The sequence below is a fragment of the Zootoca vivipara genome, chromosome 7 (assembly GCF_963506605.1).
Source record: "Zootoca vivipara chromosome 7, rZooViv1.1, whole genome shotgun sequence".
Lineage (NCBI taxonomy): Eukaryota > Metazoa > Chordata > Lepidosauria > Squamata > Lacertidae > Zootoca > Zootoca vivipara.
The window spans coordinates 24067991-24083546 of record NC_083282.1 but is presented as its reverse complement, the minus strand read 5'-3'; the positions used below and the strand labels follow the sequence as shown (position 1 = coordinate 24083546).

The following is a 15556-nucleotide window of genomic DNA, read 5'->3' as shown; positions in this document are numbered from 1 at the left end:
CAAACAAGCGACGCGCGCAGCAAAACCTTGGTTCCCACGCTCTCAGGACAGACCACATCACCAAAACCCACCCCAGGGACCGCCCCCAGACCCGCCCAGACCAAGCCCAGAGCCGGAACCGATGGAGATCGGGGGAGCGCGCGCGCGGGCTTTTCAAACCCCGGCGGCGCCAAAACGCAAGGAGGGAAGAGGAGGGAATTGCTTTCTCTGCAACTCCCCCCGGCATCGCGTCAGAGACTGCCCTCATCGCAGGGAGTGGCAAGGAAAGGCGGGAACGGTTGTACCTTCCCCCACTGACGTAGCACCACAGCAGGGAAACGAGACAGCCTGGCTGCAGGAGACAAGGGGCAGCAGCCAGGCACAGTCAGCAGTGAACAGCCCCAGCCCGCCCACCCGCACAGAGAGGAGCAGAGCCAGCCCACCCCTCCCAGAGCAGGAGTGGTTCTAGAAGTCACGCTGACGCTCCCAAATGGCTACCCCCTGTCAGTCCTCGCCTTAATTGACAGTGGGGCATCTGCCAACTTCTTCTCGAGTAACTTTGCAGAAGAGCACCAAATCCAACTTCTGCAGCTGGATTTTCCCCTGCATGTGGCCACCATTGATGGCAGAGAGTTGCTGGGAGGGGCCATCACTCATCAAACCCCCCCCCATGAGAATGACGGTGGGAAGGCACTCAGAGACACTGGCTTTCAACGTCACGACCATCTCAGACCCCCCCATCGTTTTGGGAATGAGCTGGCTGGCGCGCCACGACCCTTCCATAAGTTGGCACCAGAGATGCATCACGTTTGGGTCGGACTTTTGTCTGGAACATTGCATGCAGCACCAACCAGGGGAGGGGCCTCCGATAGCCACGGTGGCCACCATGCACGTCAAAGGGGGTGAGGCGATACCCAAGCCGTACTGGGACCTGCAGGAGGTCTTCAGCGAAGCGGAGTCCGACCACCTACCCCCACACAGGCCTTTTGACTGCCAGATCAACCTGGTGCCGGGGGCAACTATACCCCCAGCCAAGCTGTACGCCATGTCAGACCAGGAACTGGAGGATCTGCGCGCTTTCATCGACAAGAACCTCAAGCGGGGGTTCATCAGAGAAAGCAAGGCAGCAGGGGGCAGCCCGGTCTTCTGGGTGGACAAGAAAGACACGCAACAGCGCCGCCTGGTGGTGGATTTTAGACGGCTGAATTCGGTGACAGAGCCAGTGGCTTTCCCCATGCCCAGAGTGGATGATCTCCTGACAGCGGCACGCAGGGGCAAGATTTTCACCAAGCTAGACCTGAGGGGGGCGTACAACTTGATCAGGATCCGGGAAGGCGATGAATGGAAGACCACGATGTTCACGCCTCTGGGCTCTTTTGAATATCTGGTGATGCCCTTCGGGTTGCAAGGGGGCTCAGCCTGCTTCCAGGCCTTCATGCACCACGTCCTGGGGTCCCTCCTCTTCAAGAACTGCCTGGTCTTTCTGGATGACATCCTTATCTATTCCAATGACCCAGTGCAGCATGTGAAGGATGTCAGGGAGGTGTTGCAGCGCCTGAAGGACAACCACCTGTATGTGAAGCTGGAGAAGTGCAAGTTTCACACCAAGGAGGTGGACTTCTTGGGCTACAAGCTGTCAGACAAGGGACTGGCAATGGACAAGGACAAGGTGCAGACCATCCTGGACTGGCACAGCCCCAGGACGCGCAAAGATGCCCAACGACTACTAGGCTTCGCTAACTTCTACAGGAAGTTCATCCAGAACTTCTCTCGGGTCACGGCTCCCATCACCGACTGCCTGAGAGGCAAGCAGAAGTTCAGGTGGACACCAGAGGCACAAGCAGCGTTCGAAAGCCTCAAGAGGGTGTTCGCGTCAGACCAGCACCTGTTCCACGTGGTGCAGGATGCGCCCCTACGCCTGGAGACAGATGCTTCTGATAAAGCTGTGGGAGCGATTCTGTTGCAACTGGACGCCAACAGAGAGTGGAGACCCTGTGCCTTCTTCTCCAGGAAGCTGACCCAGCCTGAACGCAACTACACAGTGTTTGATAGGGAACTTCTCGCGATCCACGCGGCGTTCCAGCACTGGCGACACTTCCTGGTGGGCGCCAAGCACCCCATCCAGGTGTGCACAGACCACAAGAACCTGGAGTTCTGGAGAACGGCCAGGGTGCTCAACCAGCGGCAGATACGGTGGGCAGAGTTCTTCTCGAACTTCAACTTCTCCATCCACTACATCCCGGGGGAGCAGAACGTCAGGGCGGATGCCCTCTCCCGCAAGCCAGAGTACATGGAGGAGGAGTTGCCACCAGCACCCAGGCACGTTTTCCCCCCATCTGCATGGTCATGCGGTGCAGCAGTGGTGAGCGAGGCAGAACTCACAGCACTGACGGCAGCGGATGAATTTGCCACCCGCATCTTCAGAGACCTGAGAGGGGGGAGGGAGCAGGCCAAAGACTTTGAGGAGAAGAGGGGTTTGCTTTTTTACAGGGGAGCCCTGTACCTCCCGACCAAACAGCTGAGAGGTAAGGTTCTCAAGCAGATGCACGACAACCCAACGGCGGGTCATTTCGGAAGGGACAAAACCACTCACCTAGTCATGAGACACTTCTGGTGGCCAGGGGTGCGGGAGGATGTTCGGGATTATGTCAGGGGATGTGACACCTGCCAGCGAGCAAAGGTGGTCAGAGCGCCACCAGCAGGTTTGCTGGAGCCATTAGCCACACCGCACAGGCCGTGGGAAGTAGTGTCCATGGACTTCATCACAGACCTGCCGTCGTCCAGGGGCAAGACCGCAGTGTTGGTGGTGGTGGACCTCATGTCCAAAATGTGCCACTTTATACCGTGTGCCAGGGCGGTCTCGGCAGAAGAGACGGCCAAACTGTTTGTGGACCACGTATTCCGACTGCATGGATTGCCTTTAAGAGTTATTTCGGATCGTGGCCGCCAATTTGTTTCCAGGTTCTGGCGACGGCTCATGAACCTCCTGCAGGTGGAGGTCAGCTTGTCGACGGCTCGGCACCCGCAGACCAATGGACAGGCGGAGCGGGTCAACGCCATTCTGCAGCAGTACCTGAGATGTTACGTCAGCCAGAGGCAAACGGACTGGGTGGATCGCCTGCCACTGGCAGAATTTGCCTACAACAATGCGGTGCACGTCTCCACAGGGGTGTCGCCCTTTAAGGCCAACTATGGGCGCGACCTCAGATCTTTCCCGGAGAGGGAGGGGGAGGAGGAGGAAGAGGGCCCACAGGCCGAGGAGTGGGCAGAGGACCTGGAGACGGTGCACCAACAGCTCAGAGAACACTTGGAGAGGGCCAAGGAAGCGTATAAGAAGGGGGCAGATCGCCACAGGCGGCCGGGAGAGGTCATAAGGGTGGGGGACAAGGTTTGGTTATCCTCGGAAGGTCTTCCCACCAGGGGGCGATGCAGAAAGTTAGCACACAGGAGGCTGGGCCCCTTCACGGTCACGCAACAGGTCAACCCGGTAGCCTTCAGGCTAGCACTGCCGGAGGACATGAGAGTGCACCCAGTGTTTCATAGATCACTGCTGTCGCCGTACAGGGAAAGTACCAGGTTCAGGGACAGCGATCAGCCTCCAGAGGGAGGGGGGGAGACGGGAAACGCCCGACAGCTCAATGAGGCAACTGAGATTTTAGACTCAAGGAGAGGGGTGAGAGGACTGGAGTACCTGATAGCATGGGAGGACACTCCGCCATCCCACAATGAGTGGATACCGGCCACGGAAGTACCTGAGGAATTTTTAGTGGAAGAATTCCACGCCCTGTTCCCCCACAGGCCCAAGCCCTGGCACATGGAAAGGGAGGGAGAGGGGGAGGAGCAGGAGGAAGGGATAGCAGGCAGCAGCTCCCCATGGAGATGGGAAGCGGAATTTGAGGACACGGAAGAAGAGGTGTGGGTTTCACCGAGGTCAACGACGTCAGAGGCAGGAGAGGACTGGCAGAACATTTTTACTCCCACCAGCTCTGATGCCACTGACTTCTTGGGATTTCCGTCTTCTCAGGGGGAAGGAGAGAGATCGCAGGATTGGGGGGAAATTTTCACACCCACAGGCTCGGATGCCACAGACTTCTTGGGATTTCACTCGTCCCCAGCAAGCAGAGAGCCACTGGGGAGGAGGAGAGAGGAGCCTGGGAGGGGGGTGGATGTGAGGGACAAGGGATACAGGGAAGTCCCTCCCATCTTAAGTTCCAGCCCATCACCAAGCGCTGGAGAGAGTAAGGAGAGCTCTGCCTCCAGCGGAGAGTCAGGAAGTGGTGTCCGAGGCTCAGGCAGGGTTGTGGAGCCCATGCCTCAGGTGGGACAGGAAGTTGGACGCACGGGGGGGAGGCCAATCCCCCCAACTCCCGAATTGCGACGCAAACGTAGGGGGAAGAGGTTGGGTCTGCCAAAGTTGTGGTGCTGGAAGAAAACGCGCCAATCGCCATTCGGGAGTTCTGACACCTCACCTTAAGGATGCATTTTTACTGCTCTGAACACTGTAAATAGTCAGCACTTAATAAAAGCCTTAAAAGACCATGCTGGAGTCGTTACTCTAGAGTAGCCATACCAGGCCCTCTGACAAGGATGTACTTTCAAACAAGTACATTCAGAAATAGGGTGCCATCAAGTACGTTACTTTAAAACTATTTCATTTATTTATCAATTTAACCCCACCTCTTAAAACAAAGATGGGGCTCGGCTTATAATAATTAAAAGCAAAAGATTGTAAAATACCATTTAAAACATTTAAGGAGCCACAAACAGAACAAAAACCCAGCAATTAAAGGCACGTATACACAAAGAGAAACCTTCCCCGGATATACCCCCTAATGCCTGCTTAAAGGGTGGTCTTGGCATTTCTTTTTTGATGCTTTTCTTCTTGTCAACTCATCCCAGAGCCTCCGAGCAGCAATCAAAAAGGCACTGCGCCACCCCCACCCCCCACCAAATTGTTTCTAGTTTCCTGCAAACTTGGAGCAGGGCATCAGTCCCTGCGGATAAGGGCTTTGTCCCAACATCCCTGAAGAAGACTTGGGAGCCAGCATGTTGGTGGAGATTATGCTGCACTTTCATTTGTTTGCAATCCACATTTTAAAGTCAATTCACACATTATGCAATATTGCACTGGGATTTGCTAGCAAGTATATATACAACTGTAGCCAACCCTGCCTCTCAGATCTGTTACTTAGTATGGAACTATCACTTACCTTTACTGATCCCTGCTGTTGCTGATCCTTCTGAGGAAGTCTGATTGGATGAACATTCACTTTTTAATGTTCCATGTACGCTCATCTTTTGATTTCCAAACCTCTTTGGTCCAAGATAAAATGCCTTAAATTTTTTCTGGATATCTAGTCCAACTGTTGCAGAAAATATACATGCATGCATGCATGTATGTATGTATGTATAATTTATTGAGTTTTCAAATATGTCTGTATTTCTATAATTCTGCTCCCTTAATAAATTGAAAGATTAAAATGCCAAAAGAAAGCTATGACCCAAGTGCAAAGGAGACCGATGTCAGACCAACAGCTACTCTCCAGAGTTTTTCCTTCACCAGCTTATTTTTTATCTAAATATAATGGCCGTTTACCTCCTTCCCGTGAGTGGCGGTTGTGGCCCGACGCGGTGCCTCCCTCAACTCACTCTGTGGCACAGTGCCATTTTTGGCGATTTAAGCCTTGGGTGGAATCCTATAGTCTTTAATACAATTACGGTAGGGAGGGAAGTGGTGACTCATCCCACCCCATATCCTGAGGCGGCGATTACAGGGTACCCCGTTAGAGGGGTCTGGAGGGAAGTCTCTGTCCAAAGAGCCAGTTGCATAGGGCTACCGGGCCATAGGGCTTCCCTTAGCATTTGGGGGGCCAGCTGTGTAAACCTGTGTTTTGCGATGGACCCACCTTCCCAAAAATACCATGTCATGCCTCAGACCCCCAGCAGGGGGCTGAGAGGGATACATGCCCAATGCCTATGCCAAAGCTCCCTACATCTGAAATCAATAAAGTTGTAGCCATTTCAGTTGCTGTGTCCATTTTCACTTTTTAAAATATGGCATGTTAGATGCTAAAATTGCAACAATTCTGATTTATGGTGTGAGCTGAACAGTCTTTTTCAAGCAGAAAATGCTGCAGACATCACTAAAGCAGCTTGCACAAAGCGGTATTTAAGGTGGTGGAAACAAAATGAATCCAGTATTCTCATGACAGCTTTGGAGTTTTATCATATAGAGGTTAAAATCACCACAACATTGGCTCAGAAGCTGATTTTGAACATGCAAACATGACGTTTGCAATTTACCTTCCCACACCTTAATGTGTTTTATCACTGAGCCATGGTTCCACCCCTTGAATGGAGCTACAGGTCAAATGAATGTGGTCTGCTTCCTACTGGTTACATCAGTCAGTGAGGCAGCAGATAGAAAAGGAGAGCATAGTTATGCAATTTTAAGTCAAGGGAGCTAAGTCTGGATCCAACCTATTAAGTTTGCAATATATTATAGAAATAGAATGCAGTTTTCCTTGAACAGAATTGGTTTTAAGACTTACATCACATAAATTAACTTACCATATTCAGAACTGATTAGATTTATGCTAAGCTCTTCAGACTTAACAGCTCTTCTCACTTCAACCTTTTTAGTCCAATTTCCAATTTTCAGCAAAGCGGAATCCCTGCAAAGTATCAATATGCTGATATTAAATATGCACAAATGGGCAATTTTTTAAAGTTTTAAAATGATTTGAGTATACTCACGTAATCTTTTGCTTAAAAACCACCTGATTATCATTATCTCCTATTATTAAGGTCACATAGTGAAAATCTGGGGCAGTTCTCTTTGTCTGTAGCTGTTCAAAGTTCTTTAATATGACCGTCACTAGAATTTCAGCTACGGCTTCACTGTATTTTGTTAGCTTGGAAAAGATACATATTTTAAAAATAATACTACTTTTTCACCTATTTCACAATGTAGAAATACAGTTTTACTTTGTATATATTGGCTGGATTCAAATATACTGCTAAAGTATGATTGAATGTTATAAACGTTGGCGTTGGGCTCTGACATGCCCCATTCCCCTCTCCTCCAGGTTGGCCACAAGGAGATGGGAAACGTTTACTTCTGCTTTCAGATAACCAATATTTGTTTTGTCAAGTGCAAATCCAGTACTGTGGTTAGTCTTAATTAGGGTTAAGGAAACAAGTCAACTGCAAATGGTCGTTTCTGATGCTGGGTTTCTTCCCTAAACTATAGTTCAGACTACACCACACCATGGTTAGTTCAAAACAGCGCCTTCTACACATTGAGCATGAAGGTTTGAGAAGGGCTTCTCTCTATATATGTGACAATATGCTTAGAAGTCTCTACCTGATCAGGAATCCTGATAAGACAAGGTCCCCAGTTGCACAGCGGCTTCTACATGCATTCTGTTGAACCCAGAAGTGGTCCCCTTCAGACCTTCACAATTAGCATGAAAAGTTCAGAGAGGAGCCTTGGCACAAGGACATTGAGTCCTGGGCTTCTTTCTGCATCCCTGCCCCTACACATAACCCTCACATGTTCAGCCAAATCCTCCAAGAGGGCATTATTTGACAGTTTATAGGCTGTGGGAGAAACTGAGAGTCCTACCCAGAAACTTATCTACCCTAAGCTGCCATTGTATTGAGCTAGGTATTGTGCCTAATCCAATATTGATCTACCACCTAATTTTTTGCTTCTTAATTCTCCCTGTAGTTTCCTTTCTATGTGTATACTGCAAACATGAGGAAATCTGCACAAGCAGAAAATGGAACAAATGAGAGATTACAAGAAACAGGGACCACGGTGCAGACAAAATCTTACAGAAAAATCAACATGTCTTAGGTTTATTTTTCCAATTTATAATTATAAGATCTTCTCTATAGGCTCCTTATTCCTCCTCCTCTCCAAGTTAGCACATTTCATTCCTACAAAATCACTGTAAACCTAGGAATTCTTAGCTTGAGGACCTTCTTTGTAATTATTCAGGGCACTACACGTCATGAGAGTTAAATAACTGAACCGATCTTTGTGAAATTTAGGAATACAGTTTTATTTAACTTTCTCTATACAACTGTTTTGGAGGTGAAGGGCAGAACAAAAATGCAATTAGGCCATTCTATTTACCTGCTCTACAGTAAGTTCATATTTTGGAAGGTGTGCTACTGATTCTTTAATTTGATTTCCAAAAGGAGGGTGCCTATTCAAAATCTGGAAATTTTATTTCAGAAAGAGTTCATATTAATTCAGCATGCATTGATTTTGCAAACATCCTAATACAAAATAGCATTGATTTGAGAAAGATTGTCCCCCTGATATTATCATTGCTAACCATTTCCCCATAATCCATCAAAATATAAAAGCACTATTTTGGGATATTTTAATTAAACTGTTCGCTGACAAATGTTAGATTATTGATTGATTGTCTGCCTTTCTCCCAAGTTGGGATAGAAGGCAGCTTACATATACTAAATAACACTATATATAGTATATTTTATAGTATATAAAAAGTAATAAAAACAAACCAGGGAAAAGCAGTTAAAATGCAATAAAACACATTTATAACAGCCATTAAAATACTGATTGCTCAGACAGCAGCCTAGTAATAAGATCTACTGCAGATAGTTTTCAACAGCCTGTTTAAATAGGAAGGTCTTAGCATGCCGGTGGACCGATAACAGAGAGAGCCAATCTAACCTCTCTAGAGAGGGAATTCTACAATAAGAGAGAAGCCACAGAAAAGGCTGTTTCTTGTGTCACCACTAACTGTGCCTCTGAAGTTGATGCGACCAAGAGAAGGTGCTTACCCGAGGAGCTTAGCACCTGGGCTGGTTTGTAAAGAAAAATATGAACTTTCAGTTAACCTGGGCCCAAGTTATCTGGGGCTTTTATAGGTCATGACCAGCTCTCTGAATTGTGCCTAGAAAGGGACCAGGAGCCAGTAAAGTTGTTCTAACAAAACAGCGACATGCTCTCCATTAGCAGCCCTAGTCAGCAATCTGGCTGCAGTGTTCCAGACCAGCTGAAGCTTTCAAACATTTTTCAAATGCAGCCTAATGTACAGTACATTACAGTAGTCCAATCAGGATGCAACCCAGGGATTTGTCACCATGGCTAGGAATTAATGCAACTGACACATGAGCTATAATTGTGCAAATATACACTTGGACACCATTGAAACTTGGGCAAAATCCAGGAGTACACTTAAACTACGAGTCTCCAAGAGAAGTGTAACCCCACCCAACACAGGTTGAACCCTTATTTCTTTATCTGCCTTCTGACTGATCAAGAGTGCCTCTATCGTGTCTGATTAAGTCTCAGATTGTTCACCTTCATTCAGTCTGTTACTGACATCGGGTGCTGATTTAGAAGATCCTTGAAATTTAATGGAAAGGATAGAAAGATAAAATGCCCTAACAAACAGCCTGCTTTTTCACTAGCCTCCAATAACTGCAATCTACAGGGCCCTTATATATGCTTACAAAAAAAATCAGCACATACCAGTCTTTTGTTCAAGTGATTCTATTTGGTACCACAAACAATGACAGCACAGTGGAAGCAAGAAAATAAATAATAATAATAATAATAATAATAATAATAATAATTTATTATTTATACCCCGCCCATCTGGTCGGGTTCCCCCAGCCACTCTGGGCGGCTTCCAACAAAACACTAAAATACAGAAATCCATCAAACATTAAAAGCTTCCCTAAACAGGGCTGCCTTGAGATGCCTTCTAAAGGTCTGGTAATTGTTGTTCTCTTTGACCTCTAGTGGTCTCGCTCATTCTGCTCCAAGCTCATTTTCCAACCTACTTCCAACCAACCACTGACCCTCTGTGATGTCATTATTGCTTCCCCCTTCTGCCAATTAAACATACTTTAAACAAAACTGCAAAATAGGCAGATTATAAAATAAATACCAATTCAAGTTCTCTTGCATTTATATCTTCTATTTTTTCAAAGGATACCAGACCAGCTGCCATCATTGCACTTGACAGTGTCACACCTGTTGAAAATTGCACAGTCTTAATTGCTGTGGTTTTTTTGTTTTGTTTTACTAACAGCACATAGCTGCCAAGTTATCCCTTTTTTAAGGGAAATTCCCTTATGCTGAATAGGCTTCCTCGTGAGAAAAGGGAAAACTTGGCAGCTATGTAACAGCATTTTCTTACAAATACTGCAGTAAATAATAATTTATCATTATCTTCACCAAAGGCAAGCAAATATAAAATGGCATTTAAAATACATTTGAAGAGGGTTACACCAAATAGATCTCAAAACATTGATGCAATTCTCCTTCAAGTTTCATTTTCTGAGTGGACTTATGCAAGAAGTAAAAATTAAACACGAAAACCTTAAAGCAATGGCCATCAATTATAGGTGGATTGTGAGAACTCAGAGATGGATTGCTGAATTTCTGTCATAATTTGCCATGTTGCTGGCATGCACCAGTCATAGTTCAAAGTTCTGGCTATAGGAGGTAAAGATCAAACTACTGCCTATTTAGAACAAGGGCTGACTTGACTGATTTGCACTGAAATTCTGCGCATATTTACCATAAGTCCAACTACGCTCAATGGAGCTCACACCCAAGGATTGGATGCCTAATCTAGTTACATACGCCTTTTCCACTTTCTGAGTGTATAATTCTTGCCAATATCAAATTGCGCTCAGGCCAAAAGCAAACACTGGGATCCAAAGAAATGCTATGAGCACACTCAACTGCATATGTTTATACACTGAAGCATCTCTGGTTTTCTTTTCTAATTGCTGCTTCTTGTGTACAATAGAGACTGCTGCAGCATCGCCCCATGTCCGGGAGTCAGCTTTTTGAAAAAGTCAAGGGGTCTAATTTCTTAGGCATGTCAGAAGCCTCAGTAATGCACCATTATTTAAAGCAGTATCATAACACTTTAAACAGTTGTGGCTTCTCCCAGCTATGGAATCCTGGGAACTGTAGTTTGTTAAAGGTTCTAAGAAGTTGTTAGCAGACTTCTATTCCCTTCACAGAGCTATAGTTCTTAGAGTGGTTTAACAGTGAATCTCTGTTCCCATGGAACTCAGGCAACTGTAGATGACCCTTCAAACTCTATACAATTCTATTATTCTTATGAGGAATCCATGGCTGTTTAAAGTGAGAATGATAACTGCTTTAGGTATACAGTGTGGATGGGACCTAAGATGCAGAAATTCCCCATATGACCCTTTGAATTCCGCAGCAAATATTGAGCATGAGGTGTTATACTTCATAATTGAGTTCACTATACATTGTACTTTCTTGTTGACTGTAGTACCCACCAATTTTTTCAAGTTGTTTAGATACATACAGCGAGTTTTCCCAAAGTCTACACCTAAAGCACTTGGCTAAAATCAGAGAGCTTAATAATGCAATAAAGTTGTTTTGACGGGAGGCCAGAAATTCAGACAACCCTGCACAAGAAAACAAACATACAGGTGAGGCGAGGGGAATCTTACAAGGCAGACTGTTTTTAAATAATCCAAAAGCAAAAATGATATTTTATCATACATTTTGTAAGCCTTATGCCATTTCTGAAAATCTTCCCTATATCTTGTGTCAATGTGAAATCTTGTATGGGAATGCATCCTAGCTGTGCCTGAATAAGACTGCAAAAGAAATAGTGAATCATTCAAATTATAAAAAACAGATTTTAAACATTTCAGTCATGTCAGCTACTGAAGGGGGGAATAAAATCAAGGTCAGGAAAAAATCTAGATAATATAGAAAGCTTAGAAGTGATTCTACAGGATATGCATAACTTGCAGATTTAACATATAGAACAAGAGAGCAAGAAGAATATACGTTTAAAGAAGACTGGAAAACATTGATTGAATATATGGAAAATAACTGTATACAGCTGAAAACACTGGCAGCATTAAGGTAAATTCAAAGGAGTACGGTAAATAATTTTTGATGGATGTAAAAGTGGAAAACTGATTGCAATTGTTAAATATGCAGGTATGTACAATATGTAAAACGAACCATGGAAAGTGAAAAAGTCATTAGATATTTTAAAGTATGCAAAATGTTTATTTGAAATTGTAAAATTGAAAATTTAATGAAAATTATTATATATAAAAAAGAAGTGATTCTACAGGAATTAATTGACCTAGAATTTTATCATTGTCTTAAGTAGCAGCGAGTGGCTGCTCTATTTCTATTTTAAAATAGGAGAGCCTAAATGCTTACCAATTCACTTTCATTTCTCTTGTTTTTATCTTTCCTTCCATTGGATATCTGTATATGAAACACAACATATCAATTTTCATTCCATAAGACTGGGACCTTACACCCATCTTAATGGTCCAATGACAAACAATGGCTTCAAATGTGACACACTGTCTAGCCTGTAGGAACTACCAGCAATGTACAGTATGTCTAGAATTATCACATGCAATGATATGTAAATGCCTGTTTTAGTTAGTGACCTACAGAAGGCCTGAAGAGTTAAGAGATCCACAAAGCCAAATGCAGCTCACCAGCCATAAATGGTTCTATAATGCTCCTGGTATTGCTGCTTGCCTGGGCCAAACAATGGGATGATCAAGCACCTGAGGGCCACTTTGCTGGGACTGCATTTGACTTATTGTGCCACTAATTGTAGAAGCCAGTTTTAAGTACACGTAAATGAAGTTCTGCTGAAATCAGAGTAACTTAAGCCACAGTTCATACCCTAGACCTAAGAAGAACCTACACATGGGCAGAAAAGTCAATTAGATGTAGCAACTGTTGGTTCGGACAAGTGCTAACTAAAAGCAGTCACACAACCTGAGTCCAGTTCTTTCAGTGTGTCTCCCACCCACCCACCCACCCAGCAGTTGACACTCCAGCATGCATTAGGGTTCTTCTTGCACCATGAGGGGAAAACAAAGACTAGAGAAATTTCCTTGTTTTGTCATTTCTTTGGTGCTCCAAAATGAATTCCCGAACTGCTGAAAAATGAGTGGGGGTAGCAGCAAAGGAAGGGTGTTGGCATGGTGCTCTCAAGCGGATTGTAATACCTGTCAGAACAAGTAATTGCTACACCCAGCCAAATGTTGACCACATGGAGTTTCTTCTTGCATCTCCCGTGGGAACTAGAATTAGTAATATTTTAAATTGTGATTTTCAAACCTATGTAACTGTGTGCAGGACAGCAACAGTGGTCTATAATAAAAATTAAATTTTATTTTTTGAATATATCACCTTGTACCTTATGCTTATTCTGTTCTTGTCCTTATTCAAAGTATTCAGTATTTTTTTCTCATTTGTTCTTAACTTGATGTCTGAAAATTCATTGCAGCTGGAGATCAATGTGACCTGCAATAGTTTCTTTCATTTATTCAAAATTCTCCCATCTTGGCCTTTTCTAAATATTTTAATTATATTTTAAGCACAACAGTATTACTTTTGATACTTTATAAGGCCTTTCAGGATTGCTAGCACAATCAAACCAGAAAAGTATGATTGGGGTTGCCCTGAAAACCAAGACTGCAAACCAGGATTAAACTTTGGTCTTCAATGTTCAATTGCACAGCTAAGTGCAAACCAAAGTGTGTAAACCACATATTGTTCATGTAGTATGAAACCTGGGGTGGATCTACACACAGGGGGAAAACCCACTATAAATAAGTCAGAAATTAGATCGTTATAGCAAATGGGGGGGGGGGACCCTGGAAAATCACATAGAAACATTTCCTGCTCTCTGGCGCCAGCTGGTGTTACATGTTTATAACTCCTTCAAATCACTGTTTCTTTGTTAATGTAGCTGAGTCCCTGGTTAGGAAATCATCCCTTTACAATATATTTCTAGCATATACAGTACAGACTACAACGAGTGATCAGTGGCTAGGCCAGAACTACATCAGTGTAAACAAGCAAAGAAAAATAAATGAGTCAGAATGAGAAAGATGGGGGGGATTGTACCCACTGCAAAACTAACGTACAATGATTATTTTAAGAAGTTTACTGTAATTGGGAAGTGTTGCAATATCTGATTTAGGCAAATGGCAGGAGGAACTTTTTATAAAATATTATACTGTGGTAATATTAATGGACTAATTAATTAATTAATAAGATTTGTTAACCACCTTTCACCATAAGGTCCTAAGCTGAGTTATAGCTATCTAATCTACCATTATAAAAACAGATAAAACTTGCAATTCTAAAACAAGTAACGCTATTCCTAAAGGAACAGAACAGGGTTGGATTCAGGCTTACTCATGAGATTTAAGTATTCATGACTATGTAAAGTATAAATTTAAAATGGGATTATATGGAACAGCTGGGATCCAAAAGTGCCCTTCTGCTAGTAGAAAGTCTCATCTGATTTCAGAATGGTTGCTTATCGTACCTCCTCGGTGAGCGGTGGTTGCGGCCCGACGCAGCACCTCCCTTGCTGCTTGGATGCAACATGCTACTTTGAGTGCAGTGCATCCCCCTTGGCCACCATGGAGGCTCACAGGTTCCCGCCAAATCCACTGATTCAAAAGAGCCAATCCGTGGCGGCCTTAGGGGGGCATGGCTCAACAAACGAACCTGTGGGAGGCAGGCTTCACTCAGGTCCGCTCGGCAACTATAAGTCCCAGCCAACCCTCCCCTCCTCATCCAATTTGCCGGGTACAATGTGATGCTACACTACAAAAAGCCTTCCACCAGCTTGCGCAAGAGCTAACGAAACAGCAACAAACCCTTTCCTCCTTCTGCTCATGATATTCATATTTCATTTGTGTAACAAAATTACCAGTTCATGTAAAGTCTCGTTTCCATGAATCGTAAAACACTTCTTCATGGTGTCAAATGCAATATAATACCAAGCCATTAGTCGTCCAGTTTCTGTAGGAAAAGAAATATAAAGCACTTAGCACTCTGGTGAGTCAGGTGTAGTGTTCCATCCATTTTTCTCCCTGCATATCATAACCCTGAGCAGACTTACCAGTTTTTAATTACTCACCTTTAGAGAGCGGAGACAACACATCATTAAGCAGATTTAACAACAGTACTGTGGCTTGCTCCGATACCAAATTTCAAGTATTAATATTAAAGGGAGAAATTGTTCCCATTTACAACTATGAAATCACTGAACTGACATAAGAGCTTTCCATGCTCTCAAATTAGCATGAAGTGGCAGAGGGACACTTCTCCCAACAATGTACTTCAGCAGTATCAACAGTTCTGTCTGGTCTGGCCTAATGACCATGTCTTATCTTGGGAACCAATATGGGCATTATGCAGCTTTCACATTCTTTACTGCCTAATGACTGATTCTGTGGCTGAACTCCACAATCCTCAGAAGAACTTTGAGCACTAGTGGAACAATTTAATCCTGAATGCGTTTTAAACCACAGCCATTGGGCATGTATTTACTGGCACCAGTTCTTACTATCTTAACGCACCTGATTTGAAGCCATTTTCTATTTTCTCTAGTACATGCTTGCAACATAGATGTGCCAGCAAAAGGCTGCTCTTGACTTATCGTGGAAATCGTAAGGGGCCACAGGAAAGGAACTCCTAAAATATCTAGGGCCCTAGCCATAACAGAGGCAGTGCCCTATCCAGAAA

The 15556-nt window shown here is 44.5% G+C and overlaps 1 protein-coding gene across 1 annotated transcript in view; it reads right to left on the bottom strand.

Moving 5' to 3' along the window:
• The window catches only part of HFM1 (helicase for meiosis 1), a 52932-nt gene that overhangs the window by 10022 nt on the left and 27354 nt on the right, over positions 1-15556 (bottom strand). The window contains exons 20-29 of the mRNA XM_060277458.1: positions 14739-14830; positions 13209-13315; positions 12206-12253; positions 11525-11622; positions 11296-11427; positions 9918-10003; positions 8123-8206; positions 6736-6893; positions 6550-6653; positions 5190-5342 (exon numbers count right to left, since the gene is read on the bottom strand). Of these exons, the coding sequence (XP_060133441.1) occupies positions 5190-5342; positions 6550-6653; positions 6736-6893; positions 8123-8206; positions 9918-10003; positions 11296-11427; positions 11525-11622; positions 12206-12253; positions 13209-13315; positions 14739-14830 (1062 nt within the window). The remainder of the gene's footprint in view (positions 1-5189; positions 5343-6549; positions 6654-6735; positions 6894-8122; positions 8207-9917; positions 10004-11295; positions 11428-11524; positions 11623-12205; positions 12254-13208; positions 13316-14738; positions 14831-15556) is intronic.